We start from the raw sequence: 24,140 nt of genomic DNA, 5'->3' as shown, positions 1-24,140 counted from the left end.
GTACATGATGGATGCAGACCAGCTGCATCCCATCTCAGTGGCTGAGTGGTGTATTCCTCCTTAGGGAATGGCTCCGTGCAGGAGGCACCTGGGGTCTGTTAGCACTAGAGGAGGCTCCTCTGTGCCATCCCACCTCTGATTTCCCATTCCTACCTGCTGCCATGGCGAAGAGTACCAGCCAGACACCATGTTATACAAGGTCTGCGATGGACAGGCTCCCTTGTTACAGGCTTCCTCCAGGCTGGTGTTTGGTTTCTTGATGTTCCTGCATCTCCTCTGCGGGAAGGTGATCAATTTCCCATGGATGCTCTTCTCTCCACATTTCAGCTCTCGCTGTCGCAGGCCAGGCCCACAGGAGGCTGAGCACTGCAGAGGCAAAGTACGGCTGCTGCAGACTCACAAACACGTGCAGATAAAGGGGAAGGTGTGATGTGTCAGACACCCCAAACCGTGCATTACAAAAGCATCACAGAACTAATCGCACAAAGCCCGTGCTCTGTAACCTGTAAACTGAGCTATGAGCCTCAGTCAGTGATTAACAAAGACATGGGGGTACATCTATCTACACCTGGGGTTCACAGCACTTCACCTAGAATACCTGGTTTTTAAACAACAGCTCAGCTTTCTTTCCTCCCCACGGTTTGTGTGTGTCCCTGAGCCACCCCCTTTCCTCCCATTTCCAAGAGCAGCCAAGGTAGGCAGTGAGCCACGACACTGCACCACTTTACCTCACTCCAGGAAGAAATCACCCACTGGAGCCGGTCATTTTTGGGGCAGCGTCCGAGCACACAGGTCTGCTGGGACTCAGGCTTAGAGTCTGTGCTGCACATGCTTTCAGGCAAGATTTTCACCTTGGGAGAACCAGTACTCTTGCAGTAGACATCCCGTTTCTTAATACCTCTCCCACAAGTCTTGGAGCACTGTGATGGAAAAGAAACACTTCTTTGAACTGGACGAAATGAAAATTGGCATTATTTGCATTTTCCAGCAGAGCACAGAAAGCATGGCTAATGGGATGTACAGCTGCCATCGTGATAGAAGTAAACTTGAAATTCTATTGGTAAATAAGTAACAGTAACATCTGTCTGTTGCTTCTAAAACATTGTCCTACGTGTTCTTAAAGTAAGCTGTGAACTCTCTCAGCCCCCATGCAGAACAGACAAGTAATATCTCTTTTCCCTAGATGAGGTAAAGTTGGACTTGTGAGCAAAATGCTTTTGTGAGCAAAATGCTTTTTTCTCTGCTCAGCATAGTTGAAAACTGGTCCTAAGCTCCCATCACAGAATCTCCCATGGCAAGATGCTCTCAGCTATTTGTCATTTTGTCCTCACCTTGGCCTAGAGGGATGAGACTGAGGCAGAGGAAACTGCCCAGGGAATTGATACATAACTCCTTCACCAAAGGAATCTCGCCACAAGACAGAATCTGATACAGACAATGGTTAGGCAGATATTTTAGCTGCCAGCTGCAGCTTAGGACAAGTCACCAGAATAAATATGCAGTGCTGAGCCGTGGTTCAGTGGAACAGGCGTGCTGTGGTTTGCACTGCCTTACAGCAAAATGCCTGAATGAGCCATTTGTGATGAAATGAAGCAAAGAGCCCTGAAATAATGCTGCCAGCTTCCTACCTTCTTGCATCCTCTCCTAACCGTTCTTTCTACTGATAATTATGGGGCACGTTCCAAGGCAAAATCACTCCGTGTATCAAATTGCAAATGTTTTCAAAAGATTTCATGAAAGCACCGTTGTGTTGAGTATGCAACAGAAATGTCTGCATGCTGAAAATCTGTGGGTTTAATCCTTCCTCAAACAAAGAAAATGATCTTTTCATTTAAAACGACACTGATTAGTGCAGAGAGGCTGCGTTTAGATTACATATTGGGAACAAGTTCCTCCCTGGCACAGGGTGGAATTCCCAGAGCAGCTGTGGCTGCCCCTGGATCCCTGGCAGTGCCCAAGGCCAGGTTGGACATTGGGGCTGGGAGCAGCCTGGGACAGTGGGAGGTGTCCCTGCCCATGGAGGGGGGCAGGACTGCTTGAGCTTTAAGGTCCCTTCCAACCGAAACCATTCTATGATTCTATGATTTTACATTTTTTTCTCCTAACACCTCTAAGTCTGCAATATAACAGTTTTCAGCTGAGTCTTAATACCTTCACTAACTTGTTCAGTAGGTCTGTTCACTACATTTCATCAGGACTGGTGAACTTAATTTTGGTGGGCTTATTTGAAAATCGCAACTTGAATTTTACAGCTCTTAAAGAGGAGGAAAACTGTTTTTTCCTTAGTTGTCTTTATTTATTTGCTTCTTTATTTGTTTGTTTATTAATTTGTCTTAGAGGAAAGAAAGTTTGAAAGTGTGGATGCATTTGAAGACCTAGTTTATATAATCTTCTGCCACACTCAGGTTTCTTTCAGATACACTGGAAGAAAAAGTTATTTTCTGAGTGTTGATCTGGACTACTGAATAGTTGCTCCTCTTTTATAGTACATTACAGGGCACTCCCTGTAGGGGCAGTTCCTGCTCAGCTGGGAGTGCTGAGGTCAAGATGTTCTTGAACACCTAAAGTGTAACAGTACCAAAAACAGAACATGTAAGTAATACATTTTCCAGCTAATTGAAATCCATCTTGAACGACACTAAATGAAGATGGGAAAATAAAACAAATGTAGATCCTTTTATAAGGGTACTGTCAGCTCTCTCTTAAACTCTAGATGTGTCAGTATTTCATTTATCCTTACATGAGCAATATCATTAGTAGTGAAAGATGGAGCAGAGCTGAGTTTTGTGTGGCTTTACCTCAGTTATTTCAGTACCGGGTGTGTAAAACAGGGTGTGCACACTGGGATTTGCCCTCATGGCAATACCTGCAGCAGCACAGCTTGCAGGAGAGTTACTCTAACAAAGGCAAAAGCACAGAAGTCAGTAGTGAATCACAAATTCAGCACCTCACAATCCATATACACGGGTGCATTAATATGCAATTCTAACCCCAAATATTTCTTCATTCTTTGACTGCCTGCCATCTCTGAGAGAAGTTAATATTGCTTGGGAAATCTCATAGAGGGTTGTTGGTCTGAAGAATTCATAGAGCCTTAAATTATGAATCCAGAAAGAATTATCCATCTGTTTGTATGTACCTAAAAGAACACCACAAGCCCGTTTCTGGCAAGCACTCGTGAGCCAGCTCTTCTGAAGGCTGGTTACAATGTACATTTAGTTTATATGTTTATACAAACATGGTTTACATATTATCTTCAAGAGAAAAGCCACTTGCAAAGCACTGATCTCCACAAAATTTGCACTGTTCCTTCTTTTCGAGGAGAATTTTTTGCAGTATTTTCATTATGCCAGCAGACAAAAATGTAAATATTCTCCAAATTACCTGAGACCACGGGCCAGGGCTCCATTCGGGTGGGCAGTCCTGGCTACTGCACACCTGTACCTGTGCTGGGGTGCTGACAGGACACAGGGAATGGGCCACCACCTCCTCTCTTTGGAAAGCCCTTTTCTGGACACACTGAATGAGACGACTTTGCTGTCCCCCTCCGCAGGACTTGCTGCACGTGCTCCATTCACCTGCTGACCAGCTTAAAGGAGGAAACGTGGCTTAGAAACACAGGAGTGCACTTAGCTGTAGGAAATCAATAAAGCCAGTCACCTATCAAATGTGAATTAGCCAGGGACCCTGCTCAGCCTACCTCCTGGTGTACTGGTATCTGTTCAAGCAATCAAAAAGCTGCAGTTACATAATCTATTTTCAAAGCATGGAACTTTCTGCTAGGGATAAAATATAAGTCTCTCAACTAGAAAAACAAATATTGCTTATTTATAGCTTTTATCCACTAGAACCAGCTTGCCTATGAATCTGACCTGGAATCTGGAATTCCACAGGGACTGAAAGAGATGCTGCCATTGAGGCTGGAGGAGTATTTAGGAGATATAATTAGAAGATATAATTAGCTAAGATAGAATTTAGCTGAGTATGTACCGACTGTGTTTGTGCTGAGATACACTCCGCTCACACAGGGTGACAAATGTTGGTGTTTGTGTCAAACCCTACTGGCCCATATTCATCAAAAAAGAACTTGCTTTCTAAAAGCAGCAGTCCTGTCACTGGTGTCTTGAGGAAATGAACGGGCTCTGAAAGGCTGAGAGAGCCGGGGCTGTTCAGCCTGAAAAAACAAATGCTCCAGGGTGACCTAAGGCAGTGTTCCAGTCCCTGAGGGGAGCCTGGAAGAGAGCTGGAGGGGGACTTTTCACAAGGGAATGCACAAGGAAAAGGGGGAATGGCTTTAAGCTGAAGGAGGGCAGGTTTAGATTAGATACAAGGGAAGGAATTGTTCCTTGTGAGGATGGGGAAGACACAGGGTGGAATTCCCAGAGCAGCTGTGGCTGCCCCTGGATCCCTGGCAGTGCCCAAGGCCAGGTTGGACACTGGGGCTGGAGCAGCCTGGGACAGGGGAAGGTGTCCCTGCCATGGCAGGGGTGGGATGGGATGAGCTTTGAGGTCCATTCCAACCCAAAGCATGCTGTGACTTTATGATTCTCTGACTCAATGATTTACATATCCTCAGACTAATAAATCTGGCAGACAGTTGATGCAGAATCTAAATAAAACAGCAGCAATTTAACCAGCACAAGCTGTTGGGCAATGTGTGCTCAGGCGTAGGGATGCTGCAGTTTACACGTCATGTCCCTCAAGTGACACAAAGTCTGAGGGGTTATTGCCAATTGCTTGGGCTAAGTTCAATTGTGAAATGCCAGGAGCTGCTCACTATTTCTATTCTTGAAGCTCTGAGTGGGTCCCCAGGCCATGTGGGACACTTTTGCAAACGTGCAACCCAGTGTCTTGCCTCAAAGGCTTCCAATGTGAGACCATAATCACAGCCAGATAGGAAAACAGAAGTAAAAAAGCAGAAAAAAATATGAATGGCTAAATGATTAGTCATTGAAAACTGTTATTCAAAGACTCAGCACTGAAATTAAACTGAAGATTTTTAAACAATTTGACATTTTTTTTATTAATTTATATAATGGAAAAGGTTCTTGTCTTACATCTGACCACTTGGCCTATCCTGCTTCCACAGTTTCTCACAGCATCAATTCTGTGACCTCTGGAATAGCTGCTTACATACAGTTTTAATGACAAGAAAGCTTTTTCTGTCCTGTGTGAAAGATGCACAGCATCCCATTTGCCTGTCTATTCACAGCTGCCTGAAAAACAAACTTAATTTTAATTTGTAAAAAATTTGTAAAAAGCCATTTTTTTAAAAAAAAGTCTTTGGGAATTAGAAAAAATCCCAGCTCTCAGTGTCTAGCAACTTCAGGAACTGCCAAAAATACTGAGAAATGCAAAAGGCACTAATTTAAGGACAAAGAAATATTAATGTGAAAAGTCAGCCGTTATGTAATTCCGGAACACATCAGAAGTCTCCTTTTTGTCTGATTTATAAATATTTGGGCCACTGAACTACGATTTCTGAGAGAAGAGTTTTAATCCATTTTACAACTTGTAATTAGTTTGTCTTGATGTTTCTGACAATGGTCATTGGTGGAGTGACCAAAAGAGTCCATCTTAAGATTTTATTCACCGTAACTGCCCAGAAAGCTCCCCCCTTCACAGAGGAGAGGGCAGTAAACCTACTTCAATGTCCTCTAGTAAACTTCCATTTTCCAAGATTATCTGGACTGTGATCCAAGAGTATCTTTCATTAGTTCAAATAACTAAATAATTATGACCAGATTTAGCAGCTCTGAAATCCAACAGCAGCAGTGTGCAGTGCTGGTGCCTTTCTGTGTGGGACAGTAGTTTGGTCCCATTCAGACTAATCAGCCTTTGTTCTTATGCAGAAATTATTCCTCACTGTCCTTTACAAGTCTGGAGTCCCCAAACTGACAAACTTGTATCTCATCTGTCACCTCCTTCTCCTGACTGTTCTGCCTGGTGCATTTGGGTTTGATTTATTTGCTGGCTATTAAACATTCTTTTGTTTCCTCCAAGGTATTTATTTATCCTACCTTTTTTTTTTTTTTTTTTTTCTTCTGTTGGCAGTCTTGGGTTTATGGGAAATATTACAAGCTGTGAGTTTCTGGGTAGATTCCTCAGCAGAGATATCCTGGCACATTTTCACTCAGCTGAATGGCAACCTGTTAATTTAAAGGCATGGTCCTACATGTAGAACCTCCATGCTTTAATATATCTAAGGATTTTAAGAATAATTAATTAGTGAGTTGAACAGTTTTTCCCTAGAGGTGCTTGGGACTTTTGCATCTTTTCTTTTTGTACTCCTTTTAGGGTTCAACTCATTAATTTTGTTTTAAAGTAGTAAATTATAGAATAACTGTGATTTCAGTATGAAAACATTGTACTGTGTGTCAAAATGGATATTCAGCATTTTCACAGTAAATATGTATCAGTGGATGTTCAAAATACATCAGGATCTCAGGCTATCAGAAATAGAAATTTTGTGTGTGGCCAATATAAATAAATCTGATTTGGGTGGAGCTTTATAGCATAATGATGCCACATCAAAACAAAGGTAAGCAGAAAGCTTAGACAGACTCCTGGAGACATCACAGACAGTATATTTCTATATATTTTATATTTTATCATTGGATAAAAATAGTCCTGGCAGAAGAGAAGTGGAAAAGATTGTGTTTGGCTACAAAGATTACTTCAAACTGGTATTGAGAAAACCATGTGGCTAAACGCAGTCTAAAGAAACTGCTGAAGCAGTAACATGTGGCTCTCATGTCACAAGGTACCATTATTTAAACCTTATCTCTATCGTTTTGTGGTCATAGTGTGTAATTTGGCATTTGGGTTTTATGTACTCTGCTGCACTCTTTAAATTTGCAGGAAATTCCAAACTATTACTGGACTGTTTTTCAGTATGTTCAACATATTGCAAGGTATGGATTTTTACATAAAACCAAAGTCACTGCAGAACATATGCACCTTTTTGCTTTACCCCACCATCCTCTCCTAGACTGGGGGGGAAGAGGAATGCTTCCTATTAAGCATCATTAAATGGGATATTTTATGAAATATGGGAGCAGGCTTAACCAACTGCTTTTACTGTTGCTTTTATCACCCCAGAGTAAAACCAGCAGATGATGCCAGGTGTGGACCCTTCCTCCATTTCTTCTGCTTCAATGCACCTTCAAGTATATTTACTTCCCACTGACTGAAACACTCTTAATTTTTTCAACATATTCCTTTAAAAAATCTCCTGTTCTGCAGGTTTTAATATCTTGTCTGACATAATACAGCTTTTCTGATCTTTAATATGAAATAAAAATAATACTGAGGTTGCAAAGTCAGGAATACAAAAGTGAAATAACCAGCAGAATAAAGATGGACACTGTGTCCTTTAATCTATCTATTTATACACTAAGCCACATAATACTCTGTTTAATTATATGAGCACACAACTTCTTTTTTCCCCAAAGGACCCCTACTTCAGATACTATAAATCAGTGTAAATCCCCTGGTTTTTAAATTGATTTTTTAGACCAGCTGGGTTCTAAGTGTTTATCCATATGTCAATGTCTTTCTTTGCATCTCGCCTTTCTTACATCTTTTAGAAAATAAGATTGTTCACAAAGGCAATGCCTTCATATATATTTTTGTGGGCACCACAAAATTGTTGTCTTTGTTGACAACTCATTTGGTTCAGATAATCCTTTTCCTGGCATCACAATACTTTGGACATTTTGTCCAAAAATCACCAATTCCACTGCACAAGACTCTTTTAACCTAATATGTGGAATGTGAGTCACGGGGCTGAGCTTCCACACAGGGTGTAGCACTTCACTCAGGAAATGGGCTCAGTGATTCAAGACAAGCAAAGGTGGCAGCAGGAACCCCTGAGAAAGCTGGGTTTGCCCTGTGTCACCCCAGCATGGGGACAGAGCCCTCAGCAGCCCTTGCTTAAGACATCAGACCCAAAACCCCACTGGGAGCCTTGGGCAGAACATCTTAAACAATTCCTGGTTCCTGTTTACAGAGCACGAGGGGCTCATCCAGCAGGAAAACAATTCCAGCAGGCACAAAACCCCAGAGAACTTACTAGGCTGGGCAGGGATGTGTGTTGCACAGTTTTGTTTCAGTTAAAGGCTTTGTTCTTGGGCCACAAAAGGAGATGTTGACTCGTGCACGATGATCTTCCAAACAAATTGCTTTTGCTGTAATGTGTCCTGTGGAAGTATTGGAAAAGAATACTCTGTAATAAACCTGTATTCAAAATGTAAGAGAAAAAAGTACTAGGGAACAATTTTAACTAAACAAGTCTAAACACATCCTTGCTACAAATGCACTGACTTGAACTAAATAATATATGGGTTTATGTGGCAACATGTTTTTAACATTGATTTCCTTCTCTGCACCACAGATACTACAGAAGTCAGATAAAATATTTTGGCTATAAACAACTGATTTGCAGACTGCTCCCCCAGCAAAAATTAGTAATTATTCAAATCCTAATTCCCTCCAGACACTAGCAGTGCTTGCATAGAGCCCTCCTCACACATTTGAAAACCATAAATCAGCATTCTGTAAACTTTTTACAGTGAATCTCTACAGACTGCAGAGTTGTGCATGTACCTGTACCTTAGACTCAATCAAGTGCCAGAAGCAGGGCAATTACAGAAATGCCTCTAGTGATTTTATAAATTTATCTTTTAACTGATATGTAACATTCACTTCACACATGGTTCATTGGGCACAGTGAATCAAATTTGGAAACAAGACCGTTTTCATCATTTTTATATCCATGCTGCAACCTTTTAAAGGGAAGGAAGAAAATACAGCTGTCATATTTTATGGCTGCAATGCTCCTGGTGGGTCATTCTTCCATAAACCATTAACTGACGTGCTGTGAACTTCTGACAATGCATCAGCAAGGTACTCCTGAACTTCACCTGAACTTTTTGCCAATACAGGAACATTTCCTTCAGTGCCCAGTTGAATCCTTTGGTATTAAAGACTTCCCACATGCCAGCTTTTTGCTTTCATTACAGCCCAAATTTACTTTCACTGACAAAACATGCAGGATTTATAAAATCAAATAGATGTCTGTGCAAAAAAAGAGGAAATCAAAGTGCACAATGAATTTCCACATTACTTCAACAGAAAGATATGATATGCATATGAGTTGACCTAAACATAAAAGTCTGACTCACTGTCATGAATATTTTTTTCTCTAAAGGCAATACCAAGTTATTTCCTCTGTGTTCTAAGTTATCAGGTAAAAAAAAAAAAGCAAGCATCAGGTGTTCAGTGTAACCCCCTGTATGTATCAATATATATTTGCAAAATTAAAGGCAGCCAAAAAGATTTGAGATGCTTTAAAAAAATAGGAAAACAAAAAAAGAAAAAGAATAGGCTTGGCAATGAGAAAGTCACCTACCACCACCACAGGTCACTGAGCACTCAGACTGCACTGTCACCCAGGAGTAGCTGTGTTTTCTGACAGATGTCTTGTTTTCAATGCTGGTTTTGGCAAATGTATATTCCCAAGAAATCCCAGGATTTTTGCCTTGTAACAGGATCTGTAGAGGGATATTTGGGGTTTGTTTTTTTTTTTTTAACAAAAGGTGGGAAGGAGGTAAAAAAAAAGGTTTCTGTCAGTCTAAAGGAAGATTAACTAAATAAGATACACACAAAATATATGGACACACAGCATGCTTGTGAGAGAATTTTATGGAAACCCAAAGGAAAGACCATCAAAGCAATTCCTAAACACCAAGCATTGCCTGGACCAACACCTGCAGGTCTGTAAGAGTGGGTTTAGAAACACAGTCCCCTCCTGAAAATCAGGCATCTGACAGGGTCAGAGAAGCAGCACTGCCTTCAGCAGAGGTGGAACATCACCCCCAGAGCCTCCTGCACTGCCCTGACCCTGACCCTGACCCTGACCCTGACCCTGACCCTGACCCAGCGAGTCCCTGCACTCACTGGGAGCCACTGGCAGGGGCTGGATTTGGGATCTGGGCATCGGAGACACCTCCTCTCTTTACTAAGCAAAGTCCAGGCTGGTCCTTCTAGCTGTGGGTGAGAGTCCATAGTGATGCAGAGTGCCCAGGCAGTGCCAAGGAGAGAGCCTTTAATGCAAAAACCAGGCCTTTTTCAGCAGTTAGCCCATTTTCAGTGACGGAGTTTTAAATCACAGCAAACATCGTTCAACCAGCCACCACACAGCGGGATGTGAACATAACTTGTTCAGAACTGAGACTCTTTCCCACAGCCCTTTTCTGCTCAGCCAAAGTAACGGGCCTGAGCTGTGATTTACCTGGCCTTCCTTTGAAAGGTGTTACCTATATGCAACATCTAGCACAGAGGAAGCCTCTGCCCACCGAGCAGGACTCCAGTGCTTTCCTGGCAGAAGCTTGAGCAAAGCAGCAGCATGGCTGTAGGGCTGGAGATGGCTTCCTCAGCTCTTGAGGCTGAGGGTATAAAACACAAATCTCTTCCTTGTAAAAAGTTCTTTTCTGTGCTCACTGGTGATAAATTTTCTATGTAAGACCCTCAGCAGGAATTTTTCTCATGGTGGTTGAAGCTGATAAAGCTTCAGTGCAGGAGAGAACCTGTCCTTGGGTGGCTACAGAGGCAAAAATTATTGGAAAAATCTTTTATTCACTATTTCAGTATAATGTGTTAGAAAATTTATAGAAAGTGTGATTACTGACTATAATAACAATCTCTGTCATTTAACTCAGGGAGCCCAGCTCTCGAGGGTGTACTATTTTAGTGGTGAATTATACTGCAGTTTTCATTCACTGTATTCATTTCAAGACTGAATTATAATCTCTGCAAGATGCATGAACATCTGACACATACCTAAATTTTGGGAGAAATTTCTACTTAACAACATTTATTGTAGAAACTTTTGGCAGCAAAGTGCATTTATATGCGCACTTAGTAGAAACAGTGTGGGAGTTTACAGTTACAGAGCTCTAAAGAGCTTTAACTCTTCACCAATGTGGAACGTGTCACAGTAACATAAAGAGCAGGTGCAGTTAACCTCAGTTCCTAAATATGCTTTTTGATAAGCATTAGCATTTCAAGTACAATTCAAGTCTGTGTTAATAATTGCCGTTCAAAACATTCAAAATATTAATATCAGTGAAGTTTACATAATGTCTGACCTGAGCACTTAAGTAATCCATACAAGTAGAACTGATCTCTGTAGAGAGTGGTTTCAAAAAATAGCAACAAACTAGCATTTATGTTGTTTAAGACCAAGGAGTATAATAACATTTTGAAATGTAGCCAAGGGTTTTAAGGCATTCTGAAAATATGCTTATTGGAAAATAGAAATTGCCCATGACAGTGAAAATTCAGACCAAATTTACATGACCTGCAGCTCAATAATGTGGAATACATTAAAGGATCTGGACTGCAGAGTGTTTACTTTTCTAGAAGAAAGAAAAACGGATGCTATAATTTCCATTCTTAGTAGCCAAAGATTTTATTTCAGTCAGGGAACCTCAATAATGATCCAAACTGAGAATGCAGAAATTAGGGTTGCAAAAGGCAAATACTTCCAAAGGAATTGTAGAGTATGTGCCTTCTCCTGGGAGGATTCAGATTAGGAACTCCTTCAAGCACAGGTAAATCCAGTGCTTCATGTGAATTTTTTCAGCCATCCAAGCTTAATTCATGAGCATCTTAGAATACCTGCGAGGTTATGGAAGAAATAGATCTGAGAGTGATTACTGAGCTCTATTTTGAATGGAAATTCTTCGCAGAAGTAGGATTACCAGATCTGCTTTAGGGGTGAGTCATACATGCAAGTATATATCACAACTATTTTACAAGAACAGGATTAAATCTGAATACTCAGAAATTAGGAAAGATGAGAACTGAGACTGCTGTGCAGCTCCTCTGCCCTGCACAGGTACACCCCAGATCTCAGGATCTCTTCCTGGCTCCCTAGGAAACCTCCACAGTGCCCAGTGCTCCCAGCACACGGGGCTCACTAATGAGCATCTCACAAAGCTTCTAGATTTCACTTTAGGCTCCTTCCTCAGTGTGTGCTTCTGTGCCCTATTCGCTGTTCTCTATTCAAACCATTCCCAGTGTAACCTTTTTCAGGACTTTTCTTTTTCCCTTGGTTGTTCATCATTATTTGATGTAAATGTGATAAGATTTAACAGCCCCTTCAAATGAAGGAAAACATCTCTTCTGAATGGAATACAGGATTTATAATGTTCGACCAAGTTTTCATCAGGAATACAATACTACTGCAAAGTTGCAATTTTGCCAAAGTAACATTTTTAGTTTTACAAATCTATCAGACTGCTGACAGCAAAAAGTCCAACTGTTAAAACAGCTGTTCTAGAGTTTGAATATTGAACCACAAGTCCACTGGCATTACAGATAAAACAGGTTGAAATAATGTGCTCACTCTACTCTTCTTCCCTCAAGGACAAATTGAGACAAATATCTGAAGCATAAAGCTCCAGAAAAAAAATGCAGTGTGTTAACTGAAGTAAGAACTGAGCCCTCTAATACTATTCTTCATTTAAAACGATGCCTTCCCTAGTTCTTCTTACAGACCAGACCTCAAAATATTTTAATTTACATTTACTCATCCTCCAGGTCTAAGCTATTAGCACAGATGTCTGCATCTTAGGCAGCCAGAAACACTTTCTCCCATTTCAGTAGGTGCTCTGTGCTCCTTCAAGTGCAGAGGCTGAAATTCTGTCTGGCCTTTTAACAGGTTGTGTCAAAGGAGAAGGAGGTTTTGTCCATACCACAAAACCTCATGTAAAGGTTAGTCCTCATCTCATTTGATTCTGACAACTGTCATAATGCTGTGCTGCGCCAGTGGCCAAAAAGCATCAAAGTTTAAAACTTTTCTAATAAAAATATCTTGAAATATTAGACTGAACATTTGTCTTCTGAAAGTGCTCTCTGTGACAGTGGAGGCAAGGAACAGATGGAATGCATTCTGAACACAGAGCTCAGAACAGGAAAGGGGGAGGATGAGAAGGTAAGGGTGGCAGATTTACTCCTGTTACAGCAATATTCTGCTGGTGCTTGAGCAGAGTGAATGGGATGGTCTGGGGCGAGTCAGAACACGACTCACGAGAACGCATCCCTTCAGAGATCAGCCACACATCCGAGCAGGGAGCTCGCAGCTGCAGCCGGGTGAGCGCCTGGGGGTAAATCCTGCACACCAGGCAAGCTGGGCCATACACATTTTCAGAGCTTGGGCTACACCCCTTCCTTGCACGCTGGGAAGTAGCCACAATTCTAGCAGGCAGGAGAAGGGAACTTCCTCTCCATTTCCTGGCCAGCATCCAAAGCCCCTTCCCACCCAGCAGGCTACGAGAGGGAACGATTACCAGGCAGGGGCTGCAACGCTGTCTGGTGTCTCTCCTCCTGTATCACCCCAGCTATGCAGAAAAAGGGCAAAATCAAACTGTGAAACAGTATTGCAGGCAAAAATATTACAGGGCACAAAAGAACATATGCTTTGAAGTCCCTGGCACTCAGCTGAACACGATGTATAATGTCTGACCGAGTTTTCACCAGGAATGCAATACTATTACAAAGCTGCAGTTTTGCCAAAGTAACGAGCATATAAAAAGTTTTCTATCGTATTTTCAAGCATTCATTATAAAGCCCCTTCTTAACAACCCAATAACTGAAGTCTGCATATTCAGCCAAGTTATCAGACCTACAAATTTGGAAAGACCTCCAGTGCTAGTCTACTTAACTGGATGCATTCCAGACTCTTTTCAGCCAACTGGCATTTGCTCCCAAATTTACAGCTGGCAAACAACCTCCTTAAACATTTCCAGTTCCTCAACAGAACTGTTTAATGTCTACCTTTAACACACCAACCACCTGACTTCAGACACAACACTCAGCAGCTCTGACCGCAGGGCGCAAAGTTATAAAATTTACAGCTTCTTGAGTTCGAAAACCACAGGCTCTATGGCTGGAATCTGCTGGATCTATTCCGAAGGAAAAGAACTGTGGCTTTAGCTTATGGCACAAAATGTTAAAACAATGGATAAATTGAACTCTCCTGAGTAAAGAACCTTTTCCTTTTGCTGCTAATTTTGATGTGAAAGCTAAACCAATAAATTCTCTAAACTAGCTGTGCATCTGCTCCTTTGTTTGAGATTTTTTTCTCTCATGGCCATCCTAAGTTTCCAATATAATACTCTATTTTGCAAGTCAAATTTTTAAAGAGTCTACTTACATTGCCTGGTTATGACTGACTTGGTGCTTTCCAGTATTTCTTTATTGTAAGATGTGCATGTGAATTCACTTGCAGCAAGCTGAATTAAGAGAGATTAATTGGTACAAGCGAAGTTCTTATTCTTTCCACAATGTTTTATTCAATGTTTAGGAAAGAATACTAACGCCTGGCTTGCAGCATGCTGAAAAAAGACTTGTTATCTCTGTGGAGGACCAACAGACATTTACAAATCACTTACAATCAGAGTGAAGCTGAACACAGAGAAAAACATCCAGGTAAAAAGGACTATTTTCATCTGCACGCATTCTGCATGTGCCCAATTCACAAAATGGGCATAAGCCCAAATGCTGAATCCCAGCATCCACATCCCAGCATCCACAGTGCCCTTGATCTGCATCTTCAAGCTGCATCTGCATTGCAAACATCATCTACACTTCCTGGGTCACTCCCATGCTTTGGAAGTCTTTGATAATTTCTTTAGGGGATGTACCAATCTGCAGAGAGGGCAGACAGAAGTCTGTGTGAAGCCTGGCTGTGCTCTGCTTGAGACCTGCAGTTCTCATCCACTGGGGATCTACATGTTATTCAATAAAATTGTAACATCCAATATCCTAAGCCACATTCTGATTTCTCTGTTCAAACAAGGTTAATTCCATGGACTTCTATGAATGTATTCTGGTATATCTAAGAATGCAGCATATGGTTCTGGTGGAAAAGTGTTTGAAACAAGTTTTAAAAGTAGCCAGTTGTCCTGAATGGGCAGCTATTGGATGGGATCCTTGACAGTGGCAGCACCGGGGCTTCAAAGGAAAGTGGGAGAACACCTGTTTGGAAAGCAGTAGAGGAAGAATTACCCACTGGGTACTTAAGCCAAATCGTAAAACAAAAGGGGTTTTATCTCTTCAATACTTCTAAAATAACTTTAAACACAGTCCTAACTAAAAGCTTATGACAAACTACTGTTTTTCAAGTCCACTAAGGTCATTAAAAGGAAAAAAAAGTATCCTTGAAAGGGTCCTATATGATCTCATTTCTACTTCAGCTGTTTCAAATTTATCTTCCATTGTTATTGTGTTCCATTTTTTCACCGTTCACATGGTAAATGTACAACCTTCAGGGATGCTGTCCAGCTAATCTCTCCTCACTACAGGAGAACCCTTTTATCCATTGTATTGAGTCAACATCTGTATCTTATAAGTACATCTTGGGTCTCTTTAGCCTACTTTCTCTTCAGGGGAAATCAGTACAAATTTATCATCTAGTAGCTAATAATAAATGTAATCCTTTATAACTGCAACTTGGCCTTCTCCCAGTGGCAGCTACATCATCAGTAAAGCCATTCCACCTGGCCTCCCTTCTCCTGTTTTCCCCTATTGATAAAGAGGAAGTGATTTACTGGATTTAATTAGACATATTCCTGCCTTGAAGCTCCATTCACCTTCTCTTCCTGTGGATGTCTGCCTCTTTACAAAGGATCCTTTCCATCTGTTACTTATTGATGTTAAAATAAACTCTCTTTATTTCACAAAGATGTCACAAAATCTTGATTTAACGTTTCACCAAGTTTGAGGTAAACTCATCATCAGTGAGGATAGTCATCCTGTCTCATCCTGGAAAACTTTGCTTTCTCCAGTTGTATTTGACTTCTCAAATCAGTCAATTCTTCCTTCATCTGCTTATTGATAGAATGGAACTTAAAACTACAGAACTCTCATGTTTTTAAATTAGTTCCTCAGTCCCTGGCCATGCAGCCTTTTTCATGCCCACATAAAGTTTTGGTTCTCGTGTCCTTTCAGAATCTTTCCCAGCATTTGAGCGAGTTGTGGAGGGTGACTGAATATTTCACCAAATGAATGTCCCCAGTGAGCCCCACATGTGACAGAGCCCTGTGGGGGTTCCCCTCCAAAGGATTTTCAGCAGCTGGTGCTGCCCACTGGCAGTCCTTGTTTGCAAAACCAGATAATTAGTGATAAATATACTGACTGTTTATCCTCAAGTTAAATATCTTTCAGTTAGCATAAAAACACTGAAAAGGTCTTTAAACTGGAAGAACTGACCTTGGATTATCTAGGTGGATTACCTAGGTCCAAATAACAAATAAATGAGCTGAAGGTATTCAGCTATATTTAAAAAAAAAAATCCAGCAGATTTCTATTTAAGATGAGAATAATATGCTACAAAAAACCTATATTTTCAAAAGCTGGTATTAAGTTCTTATCACTGATTAGCATCTATCATATTTCTACCCCTCTGACCACTGACCATTATTTCATGGAATCTAAACCATTTCAGTGACTGTCTTCTGAATCTATGAATATTTTTCATTTCAGCTTTTACTGGGTTTTGAAAAACCACGATCATCAAAATTATCAGTAATGTTAACTTCAGAAGGACACTGATACACAAATTCTGAAGGACATCAGATTACTGAGTTTTCCCTTCCCCACCCCCTCTGAAATCAGTTCCTGAACAATCCAGAAGGGATCCTTATGAATCCTAAAACCTCATCATGCATTCACTCTTCCAGCAGTTGTACTCAGGAAATACTAGTCATATATATTAATTTCCCATTCATCTCACAGTGTTCTCCTCTTCAGAAAATATCTGGCCACTACAGTGTGTACTTTCTCTCCCACAACCCAGTTAAATTACAGAGTCACTACTCTTTGTCCTTTTTTGTATGATTCATTCCCATAATTACATATCTAGAATATATAAAAGTGCAGATATGGAAGGGAGGTTTGGTGAAATTCTAGGGTAATATAAGAAAAGCACCTTATGTCTTTTTCTGGTCTCTGACCCACTTTTGAATATAGTGTTGAGGACTGCAATGTCTGATGAATTGATATGTGCTCAGCTGAACTATTGAAAAGCCTGACAGAAAAGCAGAGGCATAGGAACACACTGTGCAATAAAATACAAATACAACACATCTCATTGAACTGCAAGGCTGAACTTGTGGTGTACAAGACACTGAGAAATTTAAAGGGGTTTTTTTTATTTGCATCTCCTTCTTCTCTCTCAATACATGCTTCAGATGTCTCTTTCAAGAAAATATTTTGGAGGATGACTGCATTTCAAAGGTAGTGATTGCCTTGAGCACCGACTTGCCAGACCTGTCTGGTCCCATCCTCTCCTGGGAATGTTGCTCGGAGGATGTGCACAGCCTGAGCTTCCTGGATACCTGCAGCCTGCTTTGCATGCAGAAACAAAGGTAAAAACCTGGACCATTTCAGCCATCGCACAAATCTACCAAAATTATAACTGCAGAATGAAATGAGTACAAACTGTGTTAATCTGGCATTCAGTCATACGTGAATGGAAATAAATAGAGCTGCAAAAACTTATATTTTCTGCCCACCTGAATAATAAAAGCTCCTGTATTATATATATATACAATTTATCCGAGTCCTCAATGCCTGCTGTGCACCATTTTACAAGGACTCACACTGAATTATTCTGGAAGAAAAACAACAGCCCTAATCTAGAAAAGAAGCATTAAACACCTCTTGGATACAGCCTAATTAAAAAAAAATAAAAATTAAAAAAATCTAAATATTACAGGAAGAAGTTGAGGTCTAAACTCTGGAAAACCCTATCTTATATAAAACTAAATTAATTGGATGAAAAGTTGCAACAGGACAGTTTTGTGTGCTTCTTTGAAAATCATAGGTGAGATAAAATTGAAAATGAAGCTATACTGAAGTATGCTTAAACACTCCTTTTTTTTCAACCTGCTATCAGTTTCTGGTATTTAGAGCTGAAGCAAGGTTTGTTTCACTATTACAGCTGCAGGTAGACATTCAGCAATGTTTCTCAAAACATATTTCTTCCGTTTTCTGGCATTTTTGCTTCTTAGAGTTACTGGTAAGTTATAAATAATGCCAATCTCTGGACAGAAAATTCTGCCTCATTTTTCAGAATTCAGCTTGTTGAATGTTGCTTAAATTATTAAAGGAGAAAAAACATCTTAAATCCAGTTCATAGCTATGTGTAATTAGGGAACACATAATATTTTTAGTCATTAGAATCCCCAGCTACCAATGCCATTGGTGTAGGTATTTCAATAAAAATACAAGGGAAGCTTAAATAAGCTCTGAAAGGAGCAACAGCCTCCAGTTAAATGCTACATCTTAATAAAACTGTTTAACATAATTTGAAAGGATGAAAATAAAAGTGCTATTTGGCATTAATTTCTCTTCTTTAATCCTTATTCTGCAAAGTATGCGCACGATATGCAGCCAAGTCTTCCTGTAGGTGATTTATTATTCATGCTTCAGCTCCATAATAATACAGCTCAAATCTACTTTGGGTTATGACAAATAAGATTCCTGGGAGTTCAGCTTAACATCTTAATGTATTTGTTAAGTGTGGTTGTTTTGGTGTAAGGCAGGGGATTTGCACAGAGGGGATCATGTCTGTAGCTTATAGGCAAAACTGATCAGACTAAAGGAAGATCCCTATGAGCACACATAACCAAAATGAAAGCTCTTCAATGGAGAAAGATGCTGCAAAAGGCACTGTGAATTGTGATAGCAATTTGTGGAAAGACAAACCCTTAGCCCATGTCAAACTGCCTGCACTAAAACTTGTGTTCACCCTAAAGAGCTTCACCCAGCCCATGGTGCAGGGCCTTCAGTGGTTCTTAAGGGCACATTTCAGTCCATTATTCAGCCAGCAGGAAGAGCAGCAAAGCTCTCCAGTATTCCAAATGCACACTTCACTGGACATTTGTGAAAGTTTTAATAACCCTTGAACAATAAATACTTCAAGAATATTTGAATAATAAATACTTATTATATATTTATATATATTATATACTATATATATAGTATATACTATACTATAGTATATACTGTATACTATATACTTATATATATCGTATATATTATAAATACTTGAAGAATAAATACTTCACGTCCCAATCTGTGCTTGCTCTTTCTTGGTTTAACAGGCCCAGGCTGGGCACGGGGGTGGATTCCAGAGACTGGGATATGGGATGGGGGCAAGGACAGCAGGATGCTGCCTCAGGCAGGGGGCACAGCAGGAAGGAACTGAATCCCTGCTGGGGAGCGATCCTTCCTTCTCACAGGGAAGGAAGGATTCATCAAAGCAGACTTAACAGCTGAGTTACAAAGCCAAAGACCTGCTAGAGCTAATGAAGGCAAACTAATGGAGCTAACAGGAAGCAAAGCCCTCAATGATTCAGCCAGAAATCGCCCCTCAGATGTTCTGATGCATTTAAAAAGAAAATCTAGCTAAGCAACCTAATGCAGAAGGAGATTTTTCTTAGAACAGCAGTAGCAGAGGCCAATTTCAAAATTGTTAAAACTTGAACTAACCATGTAAGTGGCAAGTTTCCTTTCTGTTTACAATAGTTTCAGCACAGGACATCTGGCAAACAAAGTAGGTGACACAAATTTCATTGTGAGATAAACATATATAATAGAATAATTGAACCAAAAGAAATTCATTCTACAGGAACCTGTGTGGTATTTTCACTGCATTCCAAGGTGGATGTGAAAATGGCTCCACTCACCTGCAGTTTCAGAAGCATTATTTGAACCTGTAACCATTAAGCATTGACATAATGGCACCTTTATTTTTTACATTATTGGATTTCATTGCATGCCATGTATGGGAGGCATTTATAATCTCCACCACCACTGTGCAAGTCAGAAATTATGCTATAGGGTGTTTTATGCACCTTCCTTTCCACTGAGTTTGTGACAGTTTACTAAACTTCAGAGCTCGATAAAGCAAGGAAAGTCCTTTCAATCCCTCATGACCACACAATTAAGTCTGAACGCTACCGTGACTCAACACTATTCTTTAATCTCTCTGAGAGCCCCAATGCAGAGCTGAGGCTGTCATTACCAATTCTGCAATGGACATCAGGGCAAGAACAAACAGAAGCCAGGCTTACTTCAAAGACCAGCGTCTCGTTGGTGGGTCCTGCCGCATAGAGACTCTCGGGATGGGTGAAGGAGCGTTGGTAATCAAAAACCGTCCCAGCAAAAGGGAACTTCCCTGGCCAGTCGATTGTCCAGTCTCCTGTCAGGTAGTACTTGCTGGCCAGGCTGCGCACAGCCAGGTAGCTGGGGGAGATGTGCATCTCCTGGAGCTGGATGCTGCGCGCGCCCGCCGGCACCGTCACCACCGCGTAGTAGTCTGTGAGGAGAGCAGGAGCAACGTGTTGGCAGCTGGCACATGCACAGAGCTGGCTCATCCTCTTGAGTCAGTTTGAAAATTATCACAGCTCAGGAGATACACGGCTGTTCTGACCCTCCAAGTTACTCCATTCTGATTTTAATCCAGTTCTGATTTTAGCACCCCTACTCCCCATGAGTAGAATAACTCTGTGTTGCAGCCTACAGAGTTACAATCAGAGTAAGTCTGAGGTATTTCAATACCTGAAAATTTTCCTTCTGATTAAAGGCAAGAAAAAGCAAGTTCACCTTAGGAAAATGCAGAACACTCTAATGGTGGCTGCAGTAGAGCTTTCCCTGTAGTTCCCTACAGCAGTTGGAAGGTACTATGCCAGCCACAAGAGCTTTGAGGTGAGGTGCACTGGGGTGCAGAGTCTTCACAAAGCCCTGGATACCAGAGGATCTCCCTGCTGCCAGCCAGGGCTGCATTACTACATCCTGGACAACTTCCTGGCCTATATTACTTCAGTAAGGACACGGCTTATGACCAACAGCAAACAGATCCTCAAAATACCTCTGTGGGTACTGAAATCTTATCTGCATTTTATGCCTGAAAAACTGCAGCACAGTGAGATTATTTCCCAAGAAACCTGTGACAGTCCACTAAGGAAAAGTCCACCTCCCAGGGCCTGGATCTTCCACTGAAACAGCTGGACAGCTTCCAGACAACTTAATTTGAAAATGGACATGGAAATACTGTCATGTTTGGCATTATGCTGTGTATGGCCTTTTATATGTTCCACAGTCCCATCCCAGTCAGAGCTGCTGACAGCTATTTTTTCACTTGCCTGAATCCCAAAATCTCTTTTAAGAGGAAATTCACAGTAAAGGGAAAACGTAGCTTAAGAAACAAGAGGATTGTTTAACTGACCACGACTTATGCTCACAGCCTTCTTGTTACCAAGAAACACGAGAAATGTGAACTCTCCTCTCACTCTCCCTGTGACTTTCAGCTCACATCTGGACCCTCAGCCACTGCCCAAATGAGCAAGGAATCATATATATTACATGGGGACACAGCAGAGCAGGGAGTTGATGATCATGGGGAACAGTTCTTCTTACCATTAGCTTTGTGCTGGATCAAGTATTGGCCTTTAAAGAACTTGCACGTTGAATTATCTCCTTTACAAACTCCACAAGCATCCAACACAGCTTTGGAACCAAGTCCATGATCACACCCTACTTGCTGCAACCAAAAGGCACAAGTGAAGGACTCAGACAAAAGGGAATTTGAAGAAACAGCTGCATTTTCCCTAAAGGAGTCAATTGCCCACTTATTAAAAAAAAAAAAGATAGACATTAGTATTGTAAAAAACTTAATTTTATCTTACTTCACATATTCCATCAATACAAACATCATAATTATTTGGAGAACACAGTGTTCCATCCTTCACTTTGCTGGACATTGCGAAGAAAAAGTCAAAGTCTTCAGCTGTGCAGTACAATTTACATCTGTCTTCCTCTGGGGAGAAAACAAACAAACACACACAAGACAAAGAATTATTGTCAGACCTGCAGTGTTAAAGAGATAAAAAGCATCTTGGCTGTTGTTTTCTCCTGTATTCTAGAAGATAAGCTACAAGGATGAACTGTGCTTGGTGACAACTTAGGACACCAGAATGTAGCTAAATGGAAATATAGCTAAATGGAATAGTTTATATTCAATTTTTTTAAAAGCACACGTGGGTTTGCTTGTCCACACAAAGAATTAAGAATGCAGAAGCATTGCCTTAGCTCTGCTGCTGCACCCTGCTTTCAGTTCCACTGCTTCACAGGCTCAAATTCCATTTTTATTATGAGAAATGGGAGACTGCAAAAATTTTATTTGAAGTTTATTTAAAATTTGGGAAAGCACAAATGACCAGTACAGCTGAAAGCTAGAACTGCAGCCAGACTTCCCCCTAACAAAAGTATTTTTCCTCCAACAAATCCCAACCGTTGTCCAATGTCTCCTTACACATGGGTGGTGTGTTATGCTTATAAAGGGCTGATTAATTCTGCATAGACAAAGCCAGTCATGAAATTGTAAATATTATCACAACTGCTGAAATGCAGAGTTTTAATATAAATTTAAGTGCAACAAATAAAACAGTTTTTAAGAAGCTGGATTCAAAAGAGTATCCTTTTATTGTTGAATCAGCAGCTGGATTTCCAGTAGTCCCTTCTACAGAGGCAAAGCATCTGTAGCAATTTTGAAAACCAGATCATGCTTTCAGGACTATAAATGTAGATCTTGGGAGAGCTTTTACAAAGTAGCTGAGAGAAAGGATGGCATTTTCAACTTCAGAATTACTTGGGGACATCTTGCTCTTGAAAATTATGCCCCTCATCCCTAATTTTACTCCTCCCTTACTAAGCACAGCCCCTCCCTTTAAAACCCATGTAGGCCACCTTAATTTCTATTAAACAGGATGTATTTTTTGCCCTACTATACAACATCCACTGCTACATGCTGTGAAACCATATTATTTCTTTCCTCTGTTCACACTGACTGTTAGAACATTTTTAAATACCCGTAAAAATGCCCAAAAATACTTTTGAAGAAAATATAATCATGCTACAAAGAAAAGTTACATGTATGTTTGTATATTTATTTAATTATACGCATTATCATCAAAACCAAATTTGTACATGTGCTAAACAAAGCAGCTATGATGTGAGAAAACTCAGACACTTTTATTCAAGTAGTGTTTTCAAACTGGAGAACATATTTGTTTTACCTGATAAAAGTAAATACTGATTCAAAATATTTGCAAAATTAAGATGCATAAAGTAAAAATAAACACATTTGTGCAAAATAACAGAAATAGTTATTGAGACCTGAACTTGATAAAGATCTCTTAGTAAAAGATGACTTTAAAAAATGTATGCCAGTACACTGTTTGCATTTCTACTTCTCATGGGACCATACCAGCAGAAAAGTCAAAAGGTTGATTTACTGTTACATTTCGAAATCTGAGAACATTCCAAAAGAAGGAAGATTCTGGTAGTGTTATTGTGGAAGCTTACATTCCCATGCTGAAAATTCCATGGAAATTGTTTAGCTTGGGTTTCAGACTAAGCAATATGAAATATAAAATGGGGCAGAGAGGGGCAGCAACAGGCAGGGAGTCACGGTGAGGACAAGGACTCGAATTCCCAACCCAAATCAATCCTGCATGTCCATGCAGGCAGGATCACACAGGAGGCTGGCTCCAACTCTGCCAGAGAGCAAACACATCACACACAGAAACAGCCAGGCTGTATCTGCTCACACGGGGGAATTGGTGTTCAGAGCACACAGGGGAATTGGTGCTCAGAGCTCACAGGGGAATTGGTGCTCAGAGCACACAGGGGGGAATTGGTGTTCAGAGCACACAGGGGAATTGGTGTTCAGAGCACACAGGGGAATTGGTGCTCAGAGCTCACAGGGGAATTGGTGCTCAGAGCACACAGGGGGGAATTGGTGCTCAGAGCACACAGGGGAATTGGTGTTCAGAGCACACAGGGGAATTGGTGCTCAGAGCACACAGGGGGGAATTGGTGCTCAGAGCTCACAGGGGGGAATTGGTGCTCAGAGCACACAGGGGAATTGGTGTTCAGAGCACACAGGGGAATTGGTGCTCAGAGCACACAGGGGAATTGGTGCTCAGAGCTCACAGGGGGGAATTGGTGCTCAGAGCACACAGGGGAATTGGTGCTCAGAGCTCACAGGGGAATTGGTGCTCAGA

At 40.9% G+C, this 24,140-nt stretch overlaps 1 protein-coding gene across 1 annotated transcript in view; it reads right to left on the bottom strand.

Moving 5' to 3' along the window:
- ADAMTS18 (ADAM metallopeptidase with thrombospondin type 1 motif 18) overlaps positions 1–24,140 on the bottom strand; it is a 76,803-nt gene that overhangs the window by 4,635 nt on the left and 48,028 nt on the right. Inside the window, exons 14-21 of the mRNA XM_062499652.1 lie at positions 21,762–21,892; positions 21,493–21,616; positions 20,148–20,392; positions 9,413–9,554; positions 8,075–8,201; positions 3,385–3,589; positions 729–920; positions 154–366 (exon numbers count right to left, since the gene is read on the bottom strand). Of these exons, the coding sequence (XP_062355636.1) occupies positions 154–366; positions 729–920; positions 3,385–3,589; positions 8,075–8,201; positions 9,413–9,554; positions 20,148–20,392; positions 21,493–21,616; positions 21,762–21,892 (1,379 nt within the window). The remainder of the gene's footprint in view (positions 1–153; positions 367–728; positions 921–3,384; positions 3,590–8,074; positions 8,202–9,412; positions 9,555–20,147; positions 20,393–21,492; positions 21,617–21,761; positions 21,893–24,140) is intronic.

Source organism: Cinclus cinclus, chromosome 11 (genome assembly GCF_963662255.1).
Source record: "Cinclus cinclus chromosome 11, bCinCin1.1, whole genome shotgun sequence".
Taxonomy (NCBI): Eukaryota; Metazoa; Chordata; class Aves; order Passeriformes; family Cinclidae; genus Cinclus; species Cinclus cinclus.
Note: the sequence above shows the minus strand (reverse complement) of the source record. Positions and strands in the feature narration are given on the sequence as shown.